Source organism: Phoenix dactylifera, chromosome 17 (genome assembly GCF_009389715.1).
Source record: "Phoenix dactylifera cultivar Barhee BC4 chromosome 17, palm_55x_up_171113_PBpolish2nd_filt_p, whole genome shotgun sequence".
Classification (NCBI taxonomy): domain Eukaryota; kingdom Viridiplantae; phylum Streptophyta; class Magnoliopsida; order Arecales; family Arecaceae; genus Phoenix; species Phoenix dactylifera.
Window position 1 is genome coordinate 1,872,238 of NC_052408.1, and position 27,691 is coordinate 1,899,928.

Sequence of the window (27,691 nt, forward strand, 5' to 3'; positions counted from 1 at the left end):
AACCATTAGATAAATACTTAAACTAATTAGGACTAAATCTAGGAACCTAGTATGTCTAGAACCATATTAATCAGCATATATATCATAAAATGGTTTCCTTTAATGAACATAGTGCTATCAAATATTAAAAAATTCATTAGTTTCAAGAGAGAGCAATATGTTTGCCATGGTGTTCCCATACCTCCTAAGTAGACAGATGTCAGAAACTTATTAGCATGAGTCTAGCGATAAAGGTAAATAAATGTATAGGTATGCTACTAGTGTCGGATCAATTGGAAGGATTGGGATCGAAAGAAGGATAAAGATTATTGTGGGTCCAGGTGCCTTAACCTTTAAAGACATTCACTACTGTCACACCACCATTTGAAGGAGATGGATTCGAATAGGGGTAGAGGTGTAGCGTCGGGCTATAATAGTAGAGATTTTAAGTTACAACTACTCTTAAGGTAAAAACTACTAGTAGATTAAAAAACAAGGTACAATAAAATGCATTGATTTGAATTGTCGAATGACATCGTGTATAAATCCATTATTTATACTAACAATAAAATAACTATAACACAATTGTTGATCTCTATAACTACCCATGTCACCATGATTCTTAGCGGTTCCGACAATTTGCTGACATGTAGTGTAACCACAAACTAGATTACGATGTCCTTTGGCCTATGGCTTGTACCAGTGCATCATGGTTAATCACGATCAGGTTCCAATTCTTCAGCCTACCTATCTATGCCATGGTTGAATCCTATCTTTTTGGCCTACACCTCCACATATTGTGAGACTCATTGCAGTCAAACTTCGCCCCATCCAACAAGGGTCACATGATTCTTATTTGCTTTGTTTCCATCAAAACTAGATTCATGTGATGCTTATTCTTGGTCGCCGACTAGATTGTTAAGAAGGAGTGTAAACGTCTTTCTCTTACATTGTGGGTAGTGGGAAGAAAGATGTAACTATCCCACTTCTCTCATGTTATGAGTAGTGGAAAGATGAGTGTAACTACCCTCCCTGGATTCCACTCGGCTAAGGCTTCATTCTAGTCCGAGAACTCTCGCTCTCTTGAGTGTACACCACATTTACTTGGTATGCATCCTTAGTAGTTTGGCATGCATCTTCTTTGGTGTATTAACATTTTGATTGCAGCCAATCTGAATGTGGTGTATGTGACTCTTCCAAGTCACTACGTCGGGGAGGTAACCATTACTTTATAACATTTATAGATAACTTCTCTTGGTATTGTTATACATACGCAATTAAATCTAAGGATGAATTTCAAATAAAATCAAAACTATTAGATCCAAAGAAAAAACCCAAACCAAGAAAATCTCTAAGAGACTTAGGTCTATTCAAGGTGAAGAGCATATCTCAAATGAAATGATCTTTTTTTGTCAAGAATATTGGACCGTTCATGAGATCACTCCTCCTTATTATCCTCAATTTAATGGTAATTTTAAAACCAAACTCTAAATAACATGTTTAACTCAACATTAATCAATTATGGTGCACCCAAGATCTTGAGTATGTTCTAAGTGTAGTAAACAAACACTACTTAAATTTTGGAAAGGTAAAACTTCAAGGTTAGATTACCTCAAAGTTTATGGGTCTATAGCTTAGAAAAGCATACATGAATCCAAAAGAAAGAATAGGACCCATAATTGTACATTGGTATTTCTTAGATAGAAATACCAAGATAAATTCAGAAATTAGTGATATCTAATACTCCTCTTACTTTAAAAATATATTTCCCTGTAGAAATCAATTCTTTGATCCAATATCATCTAAAACATCCACTTCCTATAATCCTAATCTTGTTGAATCAAAGCCTTATTGTGAATGGAAAAAGAAAGAAAGGTTTAGACCTAATAGTAGACTTTCTTAACTCAGACGATATAAGGGAAAGGAAAAAGAAAGACCTTATGAAGGATTCTTCACTTTTCTTGTTGAGGGTGAACATTCTACCTTTCAGAGGTGACGCCTTCGTTTGATGCTCTATGCAGGAAGGAAGTTTTTAACTTTGAATTCAACCCAATTCATTAAAATCATATTTAGAAATTTACACCCGATAGTCCTATAGAAAAATATAAGGTCAGGCTAATGGCTAAGGGTTATAACGAAAAAAAAAACATCCAGACTATTTGGACATTTATTCCATTGTAGTTGGAATTACAGCCCTTAGAACCATTTTTGCTATTCATAAACTATTCATTTATCAAATAGATGTAAAGATTGCATTACTAAATGAAGATTTAGAAGAAGAGAGCTATATAGAATAACCTGAAGGTTTTATTATAAAATGACAGTAGATAAAGGTGCACAAATTTGTTAAGTACATATTTGGTTGGAAATAGGCTCCCAAACAATGCATAAAAGGTTTGATAAGACCATTTTTTTTTCAGTTTCATCAATAATAATCATGATGAATATGTGTATTCCAAAGTCATCATTAGTGATTGTGGGATCATTTTCTTATATATTGATGATATTCGGATCTTTAAAACAGCCCTAAAAATCATATCTAAGATCAAATATTTTTTATCAAGAAAATTTAATATAAAATATCTAAGTGAAGCCATTATAATGTTAGGAATGAAGCCAAATAGATGGAAGGGAGAGTTCTCTTTCTTTCTTATTCTATTGATAAAATGATTGAAAGTTTTGGTTTCTTCAATCAAAAACTAGTTTCCACGGCCATATAATCCTTATGTGCACCTTAAGAAGAACTAATGCGTACCTGTTGACCAAATTAGGTTTCTCAAATCATTGGATCTCTCCTATATATGATAAGTAGGATATTACCTAATATTACCTATATCGTAGGAAGATCGAGTAGATACACTCACGGTCCAAATCAATCTCTTTGGATCACTCTAGAAAGAGTGTTTCAATATCGTAAGAGAACTTTTGATCTTTCTCTTCTCGACATTGGATAATCTATGGTGGTTAAGGGTTACAGTAATGCAAAATAGGTTACTCCTTAGATCTCAAATCAACCGCTAGTTATTTTTTTTTTCCGACAGTGATGTCATAGCTTGAAGATGTTCTAGACAAACAATTATATCTCGAAGCATCATGGAGGCTATGTTGATTGCTCTTGATACCGTTTAAGTAGAGGTAGAGTAGATTTAAAATATTTTTAAAGCTTCATTCAATTCTAAAACTAGTTATAGCCATATCCATCTATTATGACAATAAGGTCTTAACTGAACTGACATATCAAAAGACCATGAATTACGACATACTAGGTTCATCCCAAATATATAAGACAACATAAAAAGAACAATATAATTTCCATGAAATATGTCAAATTATAGAAAAACTTAGCAGATTAGATAACCAAGGATTTGTCTAAGAGCAAAGTTCAAAAATCATTGAGGGAAATGAGGCTTAAGCCCATCATATGGTCGTTAATAGTTCGTAGCGAGCCTCTATGATTGGAGATTATATGAAAGAGGTTCAATATAGTAGAAACAAAGCTAATTGAGTGATCATACTAGAGTACAACTTTCGGAAAACATCTCTTCCCAACCATATAGTGAGTATTCACATTTGTGATAAGAAAAACAAAGGTTGTGTTGTACTTTTAATGAGTCCAAGGCAAGAAATCTACAAGGTATTGGGTCATAAATACTATTGGAGGGCTCACCTCTGCGAGAATCATTGTCAAGGCTACAAGTAAAAATTTAGGCTATCCTTATCATATTCTTATGAAAAATCAAGGTACTCAGCAAAAGGCCTTTTACAGGCATTGATCTTACAATGACCCATTGATTTGTAATCTTTATGTGGATGATATGTAAAACCTGATGCAAGAACTTGGTTCAAGATCTAATCCACTGGAGCTCCATTAGATGGATACAATCAATACTAAGTAGGATTCAAGTCGACTGGATACCTTACCAATGGCACAGTAGTTGCCCAAAATTTCTTCTTTATCATTTTAATAACTTTAACCTTTCTGTGAGGGATTGTTAGAATTTTATTGTTCTTTTGATTTGAAAAGGTTTAAATTTTTAAACCCCATATTTAATAATCCTATATTGGATGTTTAAATACAAGCACATTTGTAGATTTTATACTATAGACACATATATTAAAAAAAATCCTATATTTAATAATCCAATATTCGTAATGCAAGCACACATGCTCCAACCAATCCCCAACATGTGTGGTAGTAATATCTTGAGGAACCCAGCCAACCAATCCCATAGGTCATGGAAAAATTATTATTGAGACAATAAAAAAGCCATAAGATTAGCAACACCCTCTCAAGTTAAACCACTTGCTACAAGGATCCGAATTTGAAAGCATTCTATTAAGCTACAAATTAGTAGGTAGATGATCCCATGCTGTCACACTTCCGACCCGAGTTCACAAATCGAAAGTTGTGTCAACCGCAACATACTCATAGAAAACCCTCTCCACAAGCATGTAGGATATCGCAACATGTATCATAAACATACAACGAAACAACCTTAAATGATAATATACAATTTTTTATTTCAATAACTAATTCAGCATTTAAATGTCTCACATTTCTAATATTATTCTAAGATAATACATCAATTTAAATGAACTCTGATCTAAGATAATCTGTGCCAAAAATATGCTAATCGCTCTCCCATATTAAAAACCCCAATCAATCTAGTTCTCTAAATATGTAAAACAAAAATAAGGAATCGTATAATAAGCTAGAGAGCCTAGTAAGTAATAATCACTTTAATTAAACAAAATTAGGCAATCAAATAGATAAATATTTATAGAAAATAAATATATATGCAATACTAATATACAAATCATTTTTTAAAAAAAATATTAAATTTTCTTCGTCAAATTCTTTCAAATATTTAATTCATCTTATCGATCTTGAGCTATGACCATATCATCTTATGGCAGGGTTATCATATAATCTTCTTGCGGTGAGCTGCACATCATCTCGCAGCAAAATCCTTTAGAACTACTGGTTTGCTGGAAGTATGTCGCTAATCATCTTGACACAACCTTCAAGACAAATTATGTGCCAATGTATTAGCTTCCATTGGTGGGGTCCTCAATATAGTTAGTTTGAAATTCAAATAGTTCTAGGTTTCATATTTTAGTTCTAAAATCATGTGGTATCAAAATGAATCAATCATATCTATAATAAGGTCATATATCGTCTATTCCAAAACAATATTTTTTATAATAATATCCATCAAATTAATGCATCATTAATGATACCACTTAAAAGTCATGAATATAATAATTTAATGATTGTTGATAAATTTAGAAAAGTGAAACATTACTTATCTTGTGAATGTAATCCAATTAACATATCTATTTAATTTTGAAAACTCTTCTCAGAGCCTAATATCAAAAAATTATATTTTTTATTAAATTTTATCATAATTATTTTTTAAAATAAAAATATTAAAGTCCAACATCCTTACACGGCTGACCAAGCGGGAGTGCCCGATATTTCGGTCGGTCCGATCATAGTAAAATTTATCAAATCATGCTCAAACTAGGGTGTAGATAATTCAACAATGATCAGGACGATCAAACCTAATAAGGATTGGCAGGGACTAGGGTGGGGGCTAACACGCCGTCCTACAACCGTGGATCAGAACCATTCATTAGGGTCAATTCAAAATCACTATAAAGAGTCCTTGCTGGATCTAATTACTCTAGAAGAGACTAGAGAGAAAGTTTGAGTAGAGAGAAAAATAAGAGAAAGAAAGAGAGGGACGGGCTCTATCTCTCTTCTTCCTTCTCCTCCTCTTCTTCTTCCTTCTTTCTTTCTTTCTTTCTTCTCTTTGGTAAATAGGGAAAGGAAGAGGGTGGATCGGTGGCTAACCTTGGTGGTTCGATGAGGTGGCAGCCGGAGGTGGTGGCTGGCAGCAAAAAGTGACCGGCAGCGGCAGCCCGCCGACCAAATTTAGGTTAAAAATAGGGCCCCGATAAGGGTGATTATTAGCTCGATTGTCCTTGGATTCTAGCCCACTTACTAGCGACTAGGGGTCCACCTTCAGCCAGGGCAGAAGCAAGGAAGAGCTGGGCTCTCGGTGACGAACGCCGACAGCAGCAGTAGTCGAAAAAGGGGAAGGAAGGACCGATAAAATTAGGGGATGTGAAATAGAAGATTTTTGATCAATTTTTGGTGGGTTTCTTATCACAGGAAAGAGGAAAGTAGAAGGTAGATCCGAGCCTCACCTTTTTCCGGCAAGCTCTCCAGCCTCGATATCTGACGTGCACGATGAATCCAAGCCATGGACTTGACGGGAGAAAAGAGGTGATGGTGGTCGGCAATCATCGGTGGTGCTTGAAGGAGAGTTGGGTGGGCCTTATATAGCACTGGAGGCAAGGCTTATCCAAGCCTCCGACGAGTTCTACGAGGGCTCTGCCCTAGATTTTGACTGAAATAGGCCTTCAAGCCACTATTTTGGCACTAGGCCGGGCCAACCGGCCTGCCTAGTGAGGTTGGGCCTCACATTCTTCCCTCCTTAAAAGAATTTCGTCTTCGAATTTTTTTTTCTTACACTTTCAAAAAGATAGAGATACATAGTTCTAATCTCATCCTCAAGTTTTTAATAATTTTGTTTATCAATACAACTTCATCATTAGATCTTATCATAAGAATAAGGTCCAATACCTCAAGACTTGATTCTTTTTGTAGATGATGTAAATCAATGTCTCTTATAAACAGAAATCGATGTCTTGATTCTAAATAAGAATATCAAGTTTGTCTGTCAAAATATCAACTGTTGTTGATTAACCGATCTATCACAAGATTAGATCATAAATAACTCTAATCCACCCTACTAGAATATTATTCAAAGTCGATTGATAGCCTTAATTTTTTTCAATCAGATAGAGGGTTGATATTAATTGAATAAGTACAAGCTTCAGATTTAAGGAGAAAGAGGTCTACACCAAAATATTCTAGATCCAAGATAAAAAAACGATGATCTATTAATTCTAGTCTCAAGATGCTAACAATTTCTTTAGCACGACATAAAATTGGAGAACCTAAGATAGTAGGGTGACATCCAAAAAATCAATATATTGTCCTTTCATTTATCAAGAAAATCCTACTATACAAGAAAACAGATCAATTCTTTTGTTATTAAAACTTGCCAAATCAAAGAAATAATACTTCTGACCAACTTAGAAAAATATAATTTATTCTATTACATTTTTGTTGTGCACTCTGATTCGAACCACCAAAATTCTTTAGATTTACTAATAATTTTGATCAAAACACTACTTTGTATTATGAACTAAAGAGATCCAAAATTTAAATTTTCGGATAAAGCCCCAAAAAGAACCTTTGATTCTCATTGTCTAATTTACCTCGAACACATCCATCTAGATTAACTCTTAAGTCAATTGATACATTCAAAACTATCATATAGGCTAGTTACTATAATTCAAACTTGAACTAAATCTTAATTCTTTTGTCAATTTAACTAAATGATTCCGAGTCAAACTTTTATAAGTACATATAACTACAAGAATTTTCTTAATAGTCTGCCAAGTTAGAAGGCTTTAAATCAACACAAATGAGTAAAACCAACTCAATCATCTCTTCTAAAGTTTTCTTCATCACAATTTTTAACATTTATCAAAAATTTTTTATGATAATCATGTAAACCTCAAAAATTCAAATTCTTTCTGCAAAATTAGATTTCAATAGCGATTTCAACAACATAGGCAGAAGATTCCTAGATCAACTTATAAGCCTAAACTTTGAATTAAAGTTTATTACATACCACATAGGCTCCGATAGACATAAATAGGATATATTATTTGGATCCAAAGATGGTGATAAAAATTATTAATGATTTTACCAAGATAAATATTTATGATCTCAAATTAAAATTAATTTGTCAATAAGAAAATAAACTTTTTTGTAGCATTACCAAGCATATTTTTCTTCTATATACTCGTTTCATTTATAATCCACATACAGGTCCAAACCTCGAAAAATATTTCAATCAAGTACCATAAAAATCTTTTATAGCTCCAAATCTTAAATAACCTTTTATGAATAAAACCTACCTTACCACAAAAAAATTAGTTTCCAAATTAAGCAATATCAGAATATACCTCCATATCAATTTTTGAGTTTTCAAGTTCACTTAAATAACAAAATCACAATGCATGATAATATTCTATGGCCAATCCTCTTGCACTTAATTTAGATCCAAATCTATCAAATTATAACTTGATTCTTAGATTGCCCAACCTTCCATCATGTATCAAACCTTATAAATAAATTTATCATAATTTCCCGGTTTCATACATAATTATAAAGGCTTAATAGAAAATCTTTAAAGTAGTTTACAATGCAATCGATATAGATGTACGTCCCAATATCTCTAGTGTCCACCCACCTACACTCATCCTATGTCAGATTTCTTATCTTAGAGTTTATCCACTTATGCTCTGATACCATTCGTAACAACTCAAAATTTTACCTAAAAAGACTTGCTGGAAGGTATTATTTGAGCTCCTTTATTTTGTATAAGTACCCAAGATCTATCTAGCAAATAATCAATATAAGACTAAACACACACTTGCAGAAGTCCTCACATACTTTCTCTATTTAAGCCTTGGCGACCTCACCAGACTAAGGGTTCAAATTCATTCAAATCTAGTCACGTGTACCATGATTGGCTCGTGATCAGCCTCCATGAACCCGTGTTGCAGTGTCCCCTAGTTTACATAGGTTATGAGTCAGGTCTGCTCCAATACCATTATGTCATGCCCCCGACTCAAGTTCACAAACCTGAGGTCGTGTTAACCGCCACTTACTTATAGGGAACACTCCTCACAAGCATGCAGGACATCTCAACATAATATTATAAATATGCAGTAGAACAACTTTAAATGATAATATGTAAATTTTTATTTTAATAACTAACTCAACATTTAAATATCTTATAATTCTAATATTATTCTAAGGTAATACATCAATTTAAATAAACTCTAATATAAGATAATTTATACCAAAATTTTGCTAATCGCTCTTTCATATTGAAAACACCGATCAGACTAGTTCTCCAAATCTGTAAAACAAAAATAAGAAATCGTATAATGAACTAGATAACCCGGTAAGCAATGATTACTTTAACTAAACAAATTAAGCAATCAAATAGATAATAATTACAGAAAATAAGCATATATGCAGTGCTAATATATGAATCAAATCTTTCTTAAACTATTAAATTATGTTCATAGATTTAAATTCTTTCAAATATTCAATTTATCTTATCGATCCTGAGCTATGACCACATCATCTTGTGGTAGGGTCATAATACCGACTAATCTTCTTGTGGCGAGCTGTGCATCAGCTTGCAGCAAAATTCTTTAGGACCTTTAGTCTGCTGGCAGTATGTTGCTGATTGTCTTGGACAAAACTTACAGGACAAATCATGTGCCAACACATTAGCCCCCATTAGCGAGGCCTCAACATAGCTAGTTTGAAATTTAAATAGTTTTAGGTTTCATATTTCAGTTCTAAAATTATGCGGTGTCAAAATTAATCAATCATATCCATAAATGGATCATATATCATCATAATATTTTAAAATAATTTTTTTCATAATAATATGTTATCCATCAAATTCATGCATCATGAATGATACCACTCCAAAGTCATAAATAGAATAATTTAATCATTACTGATAAATTTCAAAAAAGTGAAATATTACTTATCTTGCGGACATAATCCAACTAACATATCCAACTAATTTCAAAAATTCTTCTCAGAGCCTAATATCGAAAAATTATATTTTTGATTACAATTTTATCATAATTATTTTTTAAAATAAAAATTTTAAATTCCAACACCCTCGTAGGGCTGACTAAGCGGGAGTATCCGACACCCCGGTTGGTCCGATCAATGTGAAATTTATCGAATCATACTCGGAATAAGGCACAGATTGTTCAACAAAGATTGGGGCGATCAAATCTAACTGTATTTGGCAGGGGTTAGGGTGGGGACTGACACACCGTCCGACGACCCAGAATTAGGATCCTTTATCAGGGTCAATTCAAAATCACTATGAAGAGTCCCTACTAGATCAACTACCCTAGAGAGAGTAGACAGAGAAAGTCTAGGTAGAGAGAAATAAGAGAGAGAAAGAGAGGGATGGGCTCTCTCCTCCTCCTCCTCTTCTTCTTTCTTTTTTCTTTCTTCTCTTTGGTAAACATAAAAAGAAAGAGGGTGGACCGGTGGCTAACCATGGTGGTCCGATGAGGTGGCAGCAGGAGGTTGTGGCTGGCAGCAAAGAGTGACTAACGGCGGCAGCCAGCCGACCAAATTCAGGCTAAAAATAAGGCCCCAAGGAGGGTGATTGTTGGCTCAATTGTCCTTGGATCCCAGTTCGCTTGCCGACAATTTGGGGTCTACCTTCGGCCAGGGCAGAAGCAAAGAAAAGCTGGACTCTCGGCGATGAATGCTTGCGGCGGCAGTGGTCGAAAAAGGGGAAGGAAGGACCAGTAAAAATAGGGGATGTGAAATAGAAGATTTTTCGGTAAATTTTTGATGGGTTTCTCCACCAACAAGTGGTCCTATCATAGCAAGAAGGAAAGTAGAAGGTAGATCCAAGCCTTACCTTGCTCCGACGAGCTCTTCGGCCTTGATTTCTGATGGGCACGATGAATCCAAGCCATGGACTCGATGAGAGAAAAGAGGGAGAAAAGAGGCGATGGTGATTGGCGATTGTCGGTGATGCTTGAAGAAGATTTGGAAGGGCCTTATATAGCAATGGAGGCTAGACTTATCCTACTCCGATGAAGTTCATAGTGGAGGAGGACTTTTCCTCCTCCAGCGAGTTTTACCAAGGCTCTATCCTATTTTTTGACTAAAATAGGCCTTCGGGTCACTGTTTTGGCACCGGGCCGACCAACAAGCCTGCCGCATCACACATGCCATCTTCCATAGAAAAATTTTGATTCTAGGAGCACGTCAAAGCTTCCATATTTGTTACCATTGATGCTGATGTGGGGTCGGAACCCCGACACCAGCCCACACACCGGCCGAGCAGGGAAAGCATCTGCGTCCCTCCCGAGGTATTGTCCGCTCTGGGATTGCCGCTTCGGGTCTGCGGGAGGTCGCCCAGGGCCGGAGCCCAATGACAGTCCCAATGACAGTCCCGAGCCCTGACGGCGCGGGGGTCCGCGGAGGTTGCCCCCTACCCTCACGGTTTTGTCCTATAAAAGGCGCCTCGTGAGGAAAGGTTTTTTTTTTAGGCCTCCTCATTATAAGGCACAGACCTTTCCGCTGATTAGCCGATGTGGGACTAAACTGGGAACCCCATCCCACAACAGATGCCAATGATCACCCAAAGCCATTGCAAGATGGTAGCTTGTGTGTGTATATTGAGCACTATTCTATGTTTATTAAAAGAGTGACTTTTATTGGGCATCAACTAATGTATTTTATAACGGGTCTTTTTTTTTTTGGCTCTAAAATCTATAGAAATGGCAAACACCAACTGAGCCCTATGATCTCAATTGAGATCATATTAGAGAGAGACGGTTGCCTGCTTGTACTTGCAATTTTTAAGTGGCTAAAGAGAGTTGACTTTCAGATAGAGATCATTGGTGGTTGTTTCCTTGAACAAGAAAAAAAAAAATAGTACATTTCTATTATTAAAAAATAAGTTTAGTACATAAATAAAATGCAAAAATATTAGCTGAAAGTCGAAGCTAAAAAAAAAAAAAAGTATCTCGTCCAGTAGAGCCGGTATCCTCTAACGGAAAGTCCATTAGTTCGGTGACATTGTAGACATAGAATATTTGATTGATGCGACATTTTGTTGACCAAGAGGCATGCATTTTTGCTTTTTAAAAATGCTATTTATTATATTTCATTCCTATAAAAAAGATAAAACTATATTAAAGTGGAGCTTGAATATTATATTTCATGCATTAGATATTTGTCTACATCTATGTTATATATAAAAATAACAATTTCGAATTCAAAAAATACTCTCTTGATTTCTATAATTTTTATACCAAAAATATCTTTTTTATTTATCTAAAAAATATGTTATTTACTATCTTACTTTCTCGTAGATAACTTGTGCCTCTTTTTCGGATCAAATTGGATCTCTCACATAAAACTCCCATACAAATTAGATTTTATTTTTGTAATTTGATCCCAAATTAACTGGACTCTCAAATTGAACTCTATCCCCCAACTGTGCATTGCACATGCATATTGCTAGTAACAATAAAAAAGATCTGCTTAAATATTATAACTATTAATATTAATCATATATTTAAATTATATTATAGTAATATACTAATATATAATATATTATATTACTATACTATCATAATAGAATACTAACATACCACTATGAGATCAATGTTACTATTATTATATTAAAGTTCTTAAAAGGAAATAGATATATTACGCCAATATTAATACTAATATTGCAGTATTACTAATTATATTATGCTAATATTAATTTGAATATAATATATAAATAAAATATATTGTATGTTTCAAGTTTTGCTTCATTTCCTCAAAATTTCGTGGCTTATCTAAACACAAAAATTAAAAAAAAAAAAAACAGTCACTCTTGATGATTCCTAAGAATGGATCTCCTAGAAATTAATGGAAAACTTTTTCCAATTATCATTTTGTTGACAATCAAACATTGTCATAAAATTTCAAACATTCCTTTGACAAGTCAGTCAGACCTTGATAGGCTTGTATGCCATCAAGTTAGATTCCATTTGAGTCAGGTTTGTGGCCCAGTTAAACTATCAAGGCCCAAAAAGACTGGCAGCTAACCTAAAATGTCTTCTTCTTAGGATCTATTATGGACTTGATTTAAAATAATAGCTGTTATAATATTAAAATGGCTATTATAATAGTTTCAACCCTTCTCTGTTACATTATATGTATAATAATGAGAAAAAGATGCTAACTATTATAATGTCTTATTAGTTAATATTGTAATGGTTTGTTGCAACCCAAATAATATCCATCATTTGGTATTTGCTTTACTTTCCTATAAAATGGCATCTTCAAAGTTTATTTTTAGTTTTTTTTCAAAAAAGAGGTTTATGCCATAAAATATTTGGAACCTTTTGATCTCATTCAACTTGTTGTGCTTAGGTGGGTCAAAAAGGAGCCAAAAAAAAGGGAGGAGTTTGCTTCTCACCTTAGGACCATCATGTCCATTTAACATGCATCCCAAAGGCCAAAGCTTGCTTCGTGCCCTTCTTCCACGCTTTGCATTGGTTCTCTTCTCTTTTCCCATGTCCTAAAAAGTGTTTCCCAAATAAAGAGAGAGGCGGGGAGAAGGAGAAAATGGATGTCTCTCTCTCTCGGCGTGGACACTGCTTTCTCTTAGCATGGTATCCCAGAAAAATAAGTAGCATGGGCTTATCTTTGCTTAAAAGGTCAAGAAGTGTGCCTATCTCTCCTAATGTAGTAGATAAACTACATTAAGTAGCATGGTCTATCTTTGCTTCATTATGTAGTAGATAAACAGATATAGAAAATTCTTTATTTATACTAGTTTAGTCCATTTTTGCAAATCCGTGTCAAATTTCTTTTCTAGTTTATACAAAAAAATTCTAAAATAGTAGAAGATTACATTGGAGTAGAATTCATCCAGGAGTTATATTTCAACTCCAACATTAAGTTCGTTTTCTGTTGTGTGACCTGTCCGCTGCTCCTAGAATCTGAGTTGAGGTCAGCCATTGCCCAAGGTCGATTGAGGACGGCCAGTACCAAGGTGACAAGCAGGTCGACCCAGAATTGAGAAAAGGCTTGGAAAGGTTGAAGAGCTATCAACACCTCTCCAAATATGAGTCTAACTTAAAAAAAGTTTACTTGCCGGAAGATTTTAGTGGAGGACCTTCTAACGCTTAAGTTAGTGAAATTCTAGAGCAATAGTGAAAGAATGAGGAAAAAAAATAGGAGTAGAATAGTAATTTTTGAAAGCTTACTTGAAGGTTCTCCGATTCCTCCTATATAGAGGATGGGGTAGGTATCCGTTATCTTAATTATCGGAGGATGCAATAACTACGCCATAACGGTTGATCATGCATTAACTGCATGGTAACAGCTCCTCACGATGTGCATGTGGCAATATGCGTCACTCGTGCATTTTCGGTTGCTAACCATTGCCAAAATTATAATTGTGGCTTCCTTAGTGATCCTCAGTGTGTCTCTGCGCTTGGCCCAACCTAAATAGCATCTTAGCTAATATCGAGGTCATTCACCTTGGACCAAATGGAGGACAGAGACTTCGGGACAATCCGAGGTGAGGATGGCTAGTATTCTCACTATCACTATCTATTCCTAAATAAGAAAATATACCCGGTCAAATTCTTATGTCGAAAGAATTTGAACTCCAAATTCATTGAATGTCCACATCAAGCGGGATAGGAGACATCTCTTTACTAATTAGAATGCAAAATTTAGATGTTAGGATCGTGCCCATGCAAATGGGCTCTTGAATAGTTTAGCCAAAAGAAAAGGCTGATCTCGCAAATCTGAAAAAAAGTTGTTAATACAAATATGGAAATTGTGCGCAGTGGTTGTTTTTAGTGCTTGCTTGGTATTGTTGTTGCTTTTGCATTTTTGTTTCCCTTTAAATTTGTGCCATTGACAGTGGATGTAGCGTTTACATGAAAAAGTTGTGTCATTTTTTATTTCTATTTCCAATTCTTTTGGATGTCGTAGATCTTTGGTAACAAAAACTTTGAAAGTTTTACAAATATTTTGAAAAATAAATGAATTTCATGATATATATTTGTTGAATCTAGTTAATTTTTTATTAGAATTTTGAAAATAAAATTAGAAAACAAAAGCAATACTTTAGATGCTGGGTCAGGCCGGTTGGGTTGGGTTCAATCAGGCTCGAATTTGGTTTAAATTCAGTCTGAGCCAAAGTCAACTTGAGATTGAGTTGAGATTTTTTAGTGAAGGTCCAAGTCAAATTTATAACTTTTATGGTTAACCCTAGCGGATGACCAAAGGTGCGTCATAGGAGAAGGGTTGAACCCTAGCCTCAGTTGCAACCCTCCAAACCAGGGTTTTAGCGTTAACCCCAAGCCGCGAGTTGTCCCCAAGGGATTCCGAATTCACTCCTTACTCTGATCTTCGCAGCCAATCCAAGTCCCTGGCTCTCTCTCTCTCTCTCTCTCTCTCTCTCTCTCTCTCTCGGGCTCTAAGCTTCTTATTTTTCGATTTGCTATGGTTGGTCTCAGGATCGTTCAGATTTGAAAAATGGTTGAGTTTCTGTTCGAGGATATCTTCACCCCGACCAGGCTCGAACCCGATGGAAAAAAATTCGATAAAGTTAAATACAAAAACGTAAATCTTCTTCACAATCGTCAAAATGCAATCTTTCTTCTTCGCTCGATGAAGAAAAGGAGCTAATCTGTCATGCTGCTTTTGATTCTATAAACTTTGTGAACTTGATCATCTCAGCCGTCGCATCTTGAATTTGTTTTCCTTTCTTTCACGACACATTAATTAGTTTCAAAGCCTGAAAAATTTGATAAAGCTAAAGCCAACAAGATGGCTCCAGATAGGATTCAGCTTGGATTTGTATCAGAGTTTGCTACATCTTTTGAAAAATGGTGGTTTTGATTCCTTCTGAAGATGAAAACAACTCGAATGTTGTAGCTCATACATCAAAATTTAATTTTTCTTTCTCGTCTTGTCTGCTGCCCGTTTATTTCAGTGGTCATGCAATGGCGTTGTGTCCAAGGAAGCCCACAAGTTGGGATGGATTGGACTCTATGTCGATCTGCATCTAGATTTTGTTAAGCTTTATGCCATCAAACCAGTGTCTCAATGAGCCAAGAATTGTCCAATCCAGATCAAAAACCAAAACCCTATGATTTTTGGTTAATATCTACTTTCGTTAAGTGCCAACCCCTTTTTTTAACATTTTTAAATATTGTCAGTTGCATGATATACTAGGTTGGATACTGGCCGGATGCAATGAAAATGATAAGCAATCTGGCTTCTGAGTGTGAACATGACCTGAATACCTGATTATAATTCAAACTCTGATCTTTTAAATCCATACACAACATATCAGGTCATATATTGCTTGGATAATTGATTCATGTCACTGCCTTAACCGTGTGAGGATTCCAGTTGTTAGGCATCTTTGGAACCGTAATTGTGTTTTTGTTTCTCCACACTTAGTGAAAATACAATATCTAGATAGATGCTGAATAAAGCATTTGCCCCAATCATCTATTCTTCCTTGTTTTTGCCTTGATTCATTCCATTCTTGAAGTAACAAATCTTTGCTATCAAAAACCCTATAGATTTTACGCGGGACAAAAGGATTTCGTCAAACATTTGGGCTTTTTCTCGAGAAAAAATACAAAAAAAAAGGACAACAATACCAAACGGGCCCTCAGATTTTCTGTGTTATTGTGCCTGATTGTGCCACGATTTGCCTTTGGGGGACTGCACCTGTGGGCACATCGCACCGGCCTACATCATACAAATAGCTTTTCGCTCCAATTCAGGCATAGCAGCATTTCTCCCCCACCCTCTAAAAGCCTCGATGGAACAAACAAAAGCTCCAAAAACTATCGATCACAGGTCTACGACCCAGTAACTATGGTAGGTAAGTGCGCCGCCTGTAGACAGCCAAACAAAGAACTGCAACTTCTAAGGCTTGGTTTGACCATATGAAAGGAGTGTTCATGCGGCTGAAGCCAAATTATGAATGATTATGCTCGGTTTGCTAGGCAGCTTAACCAACCAATTTGGAGCCAAACCTGAACATGAATGAAAATTCATGCTTGTCGGCATGGTTCAGGCTCGGTTTGTTAAAACCCCACCCAATAATATATTTACCTGAGATTGGCTCAATTTGATCCAAGCCTGTAATCCAACTGAATTTTCGCTGTTCAAGAGAATTGCAGCCCTTGTGGGGAATGCTCACCATGCTGCCATAATATATTCACATCAGGGCCCTCAACAAGCTGGATCAGTTTGGAACTCCTTCCACATAGCAAGGTAAATCATAACATGAGATCCGAACTCCATGCAATGTGATTTCTGCGAATCTAGCAACTACGGAACAGCAGAAAAAATTGAGAAATTAACGTAAGCACTTTTCAAAACTTTTCAAACAACTAAAACAACTAACCAGAAATTACCAAACTCCAGAGGTGGATATACAGCAACTTGTTAGCCAAACACCGCCGACCTGAGTGTGGCAAATACAGCATCAACGAGGCGAAACAAGTGCTGCCAGATCATCTGTTGTACCTGCATATTTCCATCGGGTCCAAGTTTTTGTCAACTTTTCTCCCGCAACGTGACACACTATATTTGTTTAAAAATGGCTGTCTTTTTGAAATGGTCATTCCAAGGCAATCGGACAATCTGATCATCTCAGGAAAGAAGAGTGTAGATGCAGAATTTCGCAAACCCATTTAGCTTACTAGATATGAACATATAGCTGTTGGTTCTGTGATCATCAAATATACACTAATAGAAATGGCTGTGGGCAATTTCAGGGTGAACAACAAAGGAAGATAACCAATACAATAGGCACATACAAAAGAAGTGATAATATATGATGGGAGATTTATTGTCAATCAACTACTTAATATGAATCGTGAACCATAACAAACTGAGGTCACCTATAAATCCTGGAAATAGAAAAAGTTCACCATGCAAGACGTATGAACTGTAGTAGTTGAAGCAGCAGAGATGTGTGGAGCCATGCTATAATACAGCAACATCCAAACTCAGTTGCTGCCAATGAGCAAAAGTTACAATGAGCAGCAGGGGCATCAATAGATTCTCCATGACTGCTTACCTGACATCAAACCTGCTAATGGTTCTCATAATATCTGCCTCAGCCCTTGATGAGCCTTCGCAGAAGACCAAAGATATCATAGTGGCAGTACAAGAGATGCAGCGTGCCAACTTCTTCACCTTCGTGATGCTGATTAATATGGCGAAGGATGAAATACCTAGCAACACCACGTTCCTGATGCCCAGTGATCGGATGCTGTCAAAAGCCTCCATCCCTCAGAACAAGGTTATGGAGTTCTTGTCAAGGCATTCGATGCCGTCGCCGCTTTTGTTCGAGGATTTGAAACGTCTCCCTTCTGGAACCATCATTCCTACGTATCAGCAAGATTATAAGATCAGAATATACAACAAAGGAAGGAAAAGGCTGTACCTCAACAACATCGAGCTTGTCAGGCCAAACATCTGTACTGCAGGAACTTCATTCCGCTGCCATGGAATAAATGGAATTATGAAGGCAGCAATGCCCAGACGAGATACTCCAGCCACATGCTCGAATGCAACTCCACCGACTGCAAAAACAGAACCACCATCAGCTCCCCCTAGTGCACAACCACCACCACCACCACCACCTTTGGTAGGAACCCCGAGTACGAAGCCTACCATTAGCCCAGCACCAGTGCAATTTGACGATGGACCTAGGAAGTCGGGTACTTCCAAACTTCACTCTCCAGGACTTTTTACCGCCACAGTATCATGCATGATATTTTCAGTGATGAAACTTCCAATATAGAAGAGGACTCTTGCTTCGAGGTTCTGAAAAATATATGTGCTTTCCATAGTTATTGAAATTTCTTGTAACAAAGCTCTTCTATTATTTTTCCAACATGATTTAAAGATGACTACTTACAACAACAGCTTCATCCACAATCCTATCACTGACAAAACTTGGTTTTCAAATAGTAGAACTACTCTGGCAAGATACATCAAAGTTAGTATATCGCATTATGGAACCACCACCATGTAGCAAGGAATGCGGAACCATCCCGAACCGGTCGGTTCGCCCATTCCGAGCCATACAGGTGGCTTACCAATACAGTTCTGGCTTTGAAAACGGTTCGCTCCCGGAGCCGAAAAAGAAGAAGAGAAAGAAAGAGCAAGCGGGGGAGGGAGGGAGAAGAAGCAGCGGTGGACGCCGGCGGAGGGCCGCGGGGGAACGGCGGAGGCCGAGGCCGCATCCCCTGTTTCTTTCGAAACAAGGGACACGGCCAAGGAAAAAAATTTGAAAATTTTTAAGTAAAGTCAGCAAATCGCTTGTTGACTTCACTTAAAAATCTCGAATTTTTTTTCTCGCGGCCTCCGCCGGCGTCCGCCGCTGCTCCTTCTCCCTCGCTCCCCCGCTCGCTCTCTCTTTCTTTTCTCCTTCTCCAGCTCCGGCAGGTTTTCTTTCTCGGTACAGGCCCGGCACGGCCCGTACCGACTCGTGCCACCGGACAACTGATACAATGCCCAGTATCGGCACAGTAGACCTTTGCATGTAGTAAGCCTCGAGCCAATCCATTAAGTTGTGCAAGCCTTTAAGTGACTATTTCTGATATAATTTCATAGAAAATACAACAAATTTGTCCTTTATACCTGAGACATGCAATATCCATCAAAGCACCATCAAAGCAGCTTTTTAGGCTAACAGCAGCTTTTATTTCCAACTCATTATGGTAAAGCCTAATCCTTTTTCTTGGGGTCCATGCACCTTCCTAGCTGTTTGAACTAGATTCAAAGCAAAATATGTTAATATTAAATTTGGACTGAACAGTTTTAGGCACAAGCCTGTAAATATCTGCAATCAAGCAAAATTTTCTGAGCATGAATTGTCACAGAAACTTGAGATTCTCAAATCCATGCAAGTATTGAAACCATTAGCAGTAATTTATATGTAAAAATGTCCAAAATATATATATTCTAGCATAGCATACTCCAAATATTTTGTCCTAAAAAACCTTACTATCATACTAGTTCTCCACTGAACAAAGTATTAATGCTACTTCACCCACAGAGCTGTATAATATAATAAGTACTGCATAAACAATAATTATCTCCCATTAAGTATACATTGCATCAAAACATTGACCCAGTAGGTAAGATGAGAAAAGTCAGTAGTTTTGCTTTGACAGACAAAGTGAAACTGGGTTTTAACCCTATATTTCCTTCTCGAGCTCGACCTTTAAAAGATTAGTCAAGACAAAAATTACAAGAGGAACCAGCCTACGTAAGTCAGCATTGACATCACAGCTACCTAATTCCAATCAACTGCAACCAATTGTAATCTTCAAGTCCTATTATACTATGTAATCAGGGGGTGCTGATAATTGAGGGTTACACTCCAGGGTAATGGTCTATAGCAAGCAAGGCTTCAGACTTTAGAGGCCACTCTGCACTGGATCTTTTTCCCCTGCTTGCGCATCAGAATCCAAGTGCCTTTTGTTGTTGTCATCGCCAGAATTTTGTTCATCTCTTTCGAGTTGTGGATTGTCTGTGCCTTGTGGTATTTCTCCAAGTCTTTCCTGCAATGTTGCATTCCAAATCAACATTCACGACACATGCTGCATACAGATAAATAAACCTCTGAACCAAGGTAAGGCCCATCACCTTAAGAGAGGTGTTCTGAGAAAGAAGTTGCTCATATTCCTTCCTAATCCGGTTTACCTCTGCTCTAAGGGAAGCATTTTCCTCTTTCAAAGACTCAGCTCGTTGAGCCAGCTCTTCACACTCCGCCTGGAAACCATAACCACTAATGTCGATTCTTTTGTTTTTTACAGGATGGAACTAGAAGAACTAAAAATGCTTGATCATTAGGAAGAATGTTGTTGCTTGAAACATTCAAAAGCAACATGTTGTCTACCTGCTTGCGCAACCTAGATCTACGTGCAGATTCCCTGTTCGACTGCTTTCTTCTCTGCCGTTTGAGTTCTCTTTCATCCTGAATATGGACAAAATGTCAGTAGAAACATTATGCAACCCAGGTTCTGTATATATGGGGGTTCTGCAGATAACAAGATATACTGGTTAAGTATTTTCCCATGCCACATTACAGGTTCAAAACTTCAGAACTTAAGATTGAGAGCTAGCATAATGTATGTCTTTTCTGAATGTCCAGCTGTAGTTAGAAAATTACTAGTAGTTAAAACAAATTAAAGTTCGATTGAACTAAAGAGAACATGGATAAGATAACCGGGAAACAGTATCAAAATTAACATGAGAACTGAGAAGCCTATCCATAGAAAGTCATGCTTGGCTCCTAGAGAAGTCGGACAGAATGCCAGCCAATTACAGTTACTGGCAAGCTTTAGACTGGTACCTTGTAGGGTACTGTCAAATTTTAGGTGCTCCAACCATATAGTCTATGAAATGCAAGATGACATGATTTGTATGGAAATATCCACCCATGCAGGTAATTGCTAACTCAGATGGTGAAGCAATAGAATTTATATGCTTATTATTAAGGACAGAGGCAACAAAGATGTAAAGCAATCATCTTCCTTCGAAAATCTGATACGAAAGAAAGGAACAGGCTATCTTGAGACCCTATCATGTAAGCCCCTTACAACTTTTCATTCGGTATTAATATAATCAAGAGAGGCGAAGTCCTTTAATGTCAGCCTGGTGGTGATTGTATGAATGACATGTGGCCTGCTCCGCATCCCTTTCCCTATTTATTGCAGATGCTGATATACAAAAGCTTGCTCACTGTTTAAATGCCAGTAGGTACTCATCATTTCCTCATTGTTAATGGAGGCCTTCGCTTGGGGACAAGTCTCCAAGTGGCAGACTCTTAACTTTGCTTCAGCATGTCTTAGCTGCACTCCCATTTCCAGTAATATATGCCCCTTTGGGTTATCCCATTTTACGTAATGTTTGAATGAGACAACTAACATGGGGATGCATCTAATAGATTCACATAAATGTTAGGGGGGAAATCTAATGGCAGAAACTCTAGTCTATATTAGTTGAGAACAAACGTGTATAAACGAAAACAATACAAATTACAAAGACTCATTCTTCTTTCTTTCTTTCTGTTTTGTTGGGGGGGGGGGGGGGGGGGGGGGGAAGAGTCACCACTTACTACCACTACGGCCCCACAGCCTGGTGAAGGCAGGATTTGAACTCAGGTCTCTGGTACCACCACCAGGAGACTGAAATAGCTTGGTTACTAGCAGTATTTAAGTTGACTCTTTAATCTTTATATCATAATGTGCACCTCAAAGATGAATGTAGATAAAGAGCCCCTTGTATAAAGCACTGAAATTTTTCTTTTTTGCAGACTCTACCTAATTCTAGTGGAATTTTGGAGATTTTCTTATCTCCTGAGCTTCTTCTGTGAGCAATGAGGTCTCCCTACTTGCCACACAGCATCCTAGGTTCCGTTGCAAGCCTTATGTTGCCGATAGTTTCCCCAACCAGTCGAAAGGACTTTACCCACATAGAGAAAGGACCAGATAGAAGCCACATATATAAGACATGCATTTTTTAGAAAAAAAAAGAATTAAACAACATGATTCTGTATGCAGACAAAGACAGAAAGTAACATGATTAATATCAAGAAATGCAAAAATTAGCTAAGCATATTAGGTGTAAGTAAGAATGTTTTCTATGTTAAGTTTGGGCAGGCACTATTTTGCATGCAAATGCAAGTAAGAATCTTGATTAAACAATGTAATAATACTTTAGGTTGTAGTTCAGCATACTTATTTACAACTTATTTTGCTCCATAAAACAGTTGAATGAACAAATTCTTGGACCAACAGATATCTGCAGCATATTTTCTTCTTTTTTTTCCTTCTGTTGTACGACTAGCACAGTTTGTACTGTGCATTGAATACTTGTTTTCATGATAGCCTAATCACTAAAGGGAAAAAGAATAAATCATGTTACAAGAACTCATCTATCATGTTACAAGAATAAATCAGATAAGGTACTTGCTACATTAAATCTTCGAGACAAGCTCAAAACCAAATAATGAATGATGACCCTATAGAGAGTGCCAAAATAGCGTCTAACTTAAAAAACTGCTTGAAATTACAACTCAAAAGTTGGGAGTTCAAAAAAACCTGCATCCAAAGCTCTGATGGAGCACCAGGAACCACAGCTCCTGCAACTGCATTGGCAGGAACTTTACCATGCATTGGAGGAAGAGAAGAAGAACATGGAGCCCCCCAATAGTCCATCCCTATATTTAAGTTTGTGGTAGGACCAGCAACCCCACTGGGTGCACCAGCTGCAGGCATAGGCATGATAGGTATGGTTTGACTTAGCACTGCCTGTGACAGTGTCCGAGTCACACCATTCTGAGAACCTGGTGCTGGGTTGCCTCTGTGGGAAGTCTCTGTTGAAATGAAACAAAGATATCCAGATTATTAATATAAATAAAATTTATCAAATTATCTAACCAAAAACATTACTTGATATGCCTACCATCAAAAGATTCTCGCCCACCACTTGTCTTTGGCTGCGAATCCTGTGCAGGATCACAAAAAGTTTTAAAATTAACCAAAATAATCTTAAATGCAGCAGCTTTTAGATCACTCAATTATCTATCTAACAAGTGCCGAAATCTCAGAAACTATAAAGAGAGGGAAATGACTCAATTTTATTCAGACCATCGGCACTTGTGGAAACCAAAGCAATGAACACAAAGGCAAGAGACAAAAAAGAGAGAGGGGAGAAAACTTAAGTTTGAAGTCTAGATTAGGTGATGTTACTTGGAAAATTTCATGAGAGCTATAAAACTAATGAAGGAAACAAAAGTATGCATACAATAAAAAAAAGCTGATGTATGTGCAGATGTACTATGAATCTACTTGCACATGGAAAGCATGAATCATGGTGTGGGTTTCTTCTCCTTGCCCTCTCTCTACCCCATCCTTCCTTTTCTAACCCTCTTCTTTGACTGTTTTCACAGAGCCTTTGGATAATTTTCAATTTCATACAACCACAAAAAAACAATTGTTTACACATGAGAATTGCAGAGGCTCCGAAAATACCTTATAGGCAACCAAATGACTCCAAGATAAGTACTTTAAGAATTTTATTAATGTTTGTTGTTCTACATATGCACGTATGTATGTACACACACACACATAAAAGCAACTATGTCTTTCCATCTCAATTAAAGAGAATGTCTTTTAGATGGTATTGCTTGAAAGACAGACCTACTCCACAAAAGCCACTGCTAATATTTTTTCCAAATATTGCATGGGAAAACAGAAAAGTACAAGTCCTATTAAATAATGAATAATTAGCAACCAAAGAGTCCATGCGTATAACACAATTGCATCACTCATGCTTTTTTAGTGAATATGCATTTTCCTATTACTTTATTCAAGCATGTAAATTCAGTCCTTCAGATCCTGCCGCTTGGATATCATGTTCAAAACCCAAACTTATCATTTCACAGCAACATCACCATTACCTGAAATAGCCAGATGTGTAAATATTTACTTGTACAGGTGTTATACTATAGCCAAATCCTGTTATGTTCAGACCACACACAATGGCACTCAGATTTAGAACAACATGTCTATATCTATCCCTGGTGTCTCATGACACACAAAAAATAAGACAATGCCCTGCGAGCAATCACATTCCATGACTTGCATGATAGCTGATGAATAATGATGTGCATATGATAGTCTAACAAGATTCAGATCTACAAAATAATAAAACTAATTGGACCAGTGCTCACATTTTGAGAATTAGCATCACTTCCTTCACTTGAACTTTCAGTTCCGCTTTCACCACTGCAAAATTCATATTTCTCTTAACAATTAGAGAAGCAATACAAATTGAATGCATGGCTAGCCAGAAATAACAGGCACATGATGATTCAACAATTTAACTCTACACTACTATATACCTTTGAGAGAAGCCCCCATTCGCTGATGCCCCTGATGTTTTACCTGGCTCATTGTTGTTCTTTCCTGTAATCATATTCAAACTACCTAAACTTCCTTTGGATCTTTTGAGGGGACTTCTTTCCTTACCTTCTGATGACTTACCATCCATTTCCGGTCCACCAGGCATGGCTCCCTAAAAGATGCAATACACATCTCTCAATTTGCTACATAAATATATGAGAATGAAACATTTCAACAATGTCAAAAAACCATCTGGCTTAGCAGGTAACTCACAGCCTCAGCATGTCCATTTGGAGAAGGCATAGCATATGGACTGAATGGGTGTGATCCCTGTTCAATGTTTGTAGGATTAAACAAAATAATCAGAGATGCTCTAAAATGAGTATCAGAAGGAAATATTGGGCACTCATAGGATAACAGAATAAAGGATCGGGCATTTATTGTTAAGAATATACCGGTGCAATAGATGGATGAGCATATAATCCTCCAGGAGGATACATGACATATGGATGCGGTGGTGTCCCATATGGTGGCATAAATTGCTGCAGAGAAAAAAGGGAATGAATAGATGGAGGTATTACAACAAAACTGGGATAAGTTAACACTGAATATTAGCTTCTCATTTGGCCATCACTAGTCCCTTGTTTGGAACCTCTTTTTGCTTCTTTTATTCTATACTCGTAAAGGTGGTCTTATCATGCCAACCAAGAAAAAACAAGGACCCATGTAGAAGCACCAAAACAGGAAAGCAACCTAAAGACCATGTGAAGAGTCACAAATATAGTCCTTTATGCTTTGAAACAACCAGAAGAATTAAGTCCTGGGTTAGAAAGGTTCCACCTTGCTCTTGTAATTCCAAACCCAAAAGAAAATCAAGCTTTATTTGTAAGAAAACAATCAAATCATTTTCTACTTTCATCACTAAGCTTCAGGTATTTAGTATATAAAGTCAAAATGTGTTTTAAACTTTTTGCAGGTATACCGAGTTAGAATTTTTGTCAACTTATTGTCTAGGAGTACTTATGGACAAGCAAACTGCCAACGATTCAACAAAAACATGCCACCAGTGCAACCTTAAGAATTTGTCCAAGTGGGCCATGTTATTTAATCCTCTTGGTCAAGAAACAATAGGACCATGCCAAATAGTGCCACAATTAATCAGGAAAGCAAGTTCCTCTGGTCTAACTCCTCCAAACCTCTCTTAGTGACAATTCTAAACTGTTGGGCATCAAGCGTATCACTGCCTGCCACTTCCCTGACCCTGATAACACTTAGATATAGAAACACAATCCATAAAGTAGAATAATTCAGACAATCAGTACGAATAATTAAAGAGCACCTGAGCTCCCCACATGTAAGGATGAGCCTGGGGGCTCGATGCCACAGAAGAATGAAAGAATCCATGTGGCGGAATCGGCGAATATGCCTATTGAAATGAAAATAACAAGATCATATGAGCCCTAAAACACAAAAGTTTGTCAACGAGCAAGAGGAATCCAACAAAGATAAGATTTTGCACCTGAAAGCTCGTCCAATCCGGGTACACTGTGGCAGCAGGGCTGGCGCTACTGGCCGGAGATCCGTCCTAATCAAGAGCCCGTAAGAAAGGTTTTTTAGAAAAAATGATATTTCTCACCAAAATCCATACCAAGCCGCTTAAATACGAACGAATTGAAGCAGAAGGATGAGATCAAGTGCCTGAGCCGCCGAGGTCTTCGGTGTCTTGGCCGATGTGTCGGCCTCGCTGTTGGCCATTTTTTTTAGGGCCCCTCCTAGCAATCTCACTCTATCTCCCTCCTCCTCCTCCTCCTCCTCTCAATCCATCCTCCGGATCAGAAACCCCCAAATTCTGCACCCAATTCGAAAGATCAGCGCGCAGGAGGACTTCAATTCTGCTGCCAATCTCACCCCGAACCCTAGTTGGGCCTAACAGGAGAGAAGAAAATACAAAACCAACAAGGTGAAAACTTTTACAAGAAAGAAAAAAGAAAGAAAAGCGGTGGAAATCGATATCAGGGAGCTGTTTAGCTCGAGAGACGCCGAATTGATCGGGACTGGATCTGAGGACAAGGACATCGACCATCACCTCAGGAATCTAGATCTTGCTAGGCGAAAATGAGCTGGAAGGGAGATCCCACAGCGAAACAACGCGAACTCGCTCGGACAACGGAATCGAGCTCGTTGATCCCTTCAGAAGGAGAGAGGGAGCGAGAGGAGAAGGAGGGAGAGAGAGAGAGGAGAAGAGAGGAGCACAGGAGAGGGGGAGGGGCGGAGAGGGGCAATGCAGGAATTCTAGGGCTTTCCCGCAGAGAACGCGTTTCAGAAACACAAGGGAAACGGAATACGAAACGCAATTCAACTTCCTACATGGAATGATATTAACAAGTGAAACGCGAACGAGCTAAAGGAATTTGGGAAACGGATTTGAAATCTGTTCGGATCGTCGACCGTAAGCTGGGGAGAGCGGATGAGGATCATAAGCTGCCTCGCTCCGAAAACTCTCCTACGAACGTCGCATATAACGTATATGCGAGCGAAGATCTGCCGTCTATCTTTCCACCCACATAGATCCAAACTGTTGATGTATGGCGTCAGACCGGGCGTCATCTCGGTGAGGACGACGGAAGAACCTAGCTTTATACATGGGCGGTCAAGATTTAGTTGAGAGAGAAATTTACCGGCAGATCTTTTCTTCTTGCAGAAATTTTTATATGGATAACGCGAAGACTTTTTCATGCACCTAATTTTTGGCGGGTCTCCAATATTTTATCGATATTGCGCATGAAACCTGTCCTTATCCCTATTTACAAATCAATCCAGATAAAAAGATTTTATATTATATTTACGATATGGTCCTTTATTAGTTTGTCGTCTTTCATGGGAACCATCGCCATGGTTAAGTTAACGAGGTTTGCTAAATATCTCTAACAGAAATTGAGGAAAAAAAGTTCCATTCTTCGATATCTCTATTGGAGAATAAGGTTTCCATCTCCCAATTTAGTGTTTAGGCTTCTATTCTACCGGTGCC

At 37.4% G+C, this 27,691-nt stretch overlaps 2 protein-coding genes across 3 annotated transcripts; one reads left to right on the top strand and one right to left on the bottom strand.

The window, feature by feature from the left end:
• The first annotated feature begins 17,138 nt into the window (after window positions 1-17,138).
• LOC113463704 (FAS1 domain-containing protein SELMODRAFT_448915-like) lies at window positions 17,139-18,545 on the top strand. The gene has a single exon (XM_026810233.2). It carries the CDS (start codon window positions 17,775-17,777, stop codon window positions 18,543-18,545), a length of 771 nt encoding a protein of 256 aa, XP_026666034.2. The 5' UTR covers window positions 17,139-17,774.
• A 1,239-nt stretch (window positions 18,546-19,784) lies between these two features.
• On the bottom strand, window positions 19,785-26,932 carry LOC103721648 (bZIP transcription factor 1-B-like). Of its 2 annotated transcripts, XM_008811940.4 has the most exons (14): window positions 26,750-26,932; window positions 26,362-26,589; window positions 26,183-26,248; window positions 26,003-26,089; window positions 25,119-25,205; window positions 24,937-24,993; window positions 24,805-24,835; window positions 24,663-24,726; window positions 24,492-24,546; window positions 23,222-23,264; window positions 22,858-23,132; window positions 20,652-20,729; window positions 20,399-20,524; window positions 19,785-20,313 (listed from the first exon to the last, which is right to left on the bottom strand). In XM_008811940.4, the coding sequence occupies exons 2-14, from the start codon at window positions 26,416-26,418 to the stop codon at window positions 20,170-20,172; spliced, it is 1,170 nt and encodes a 389-aa protein (XP_008810162.2). In that variant the 5' UTR covers window positions 26,419-26,589; window positions 26,750-26,932; the 3' UTR covers window positions 19,785-20,169. The 2 variants fall into 2 exon arrangements, with proteins under 2 accessions (XP_008810162.2, XP_017701809.2); XM_017846320.3 differs by having other exon boundaries at window positions 24,663-24,835.
• Between the last annotated feature and the right edge of the window lie 759 nt (window positions 26,933-27,691).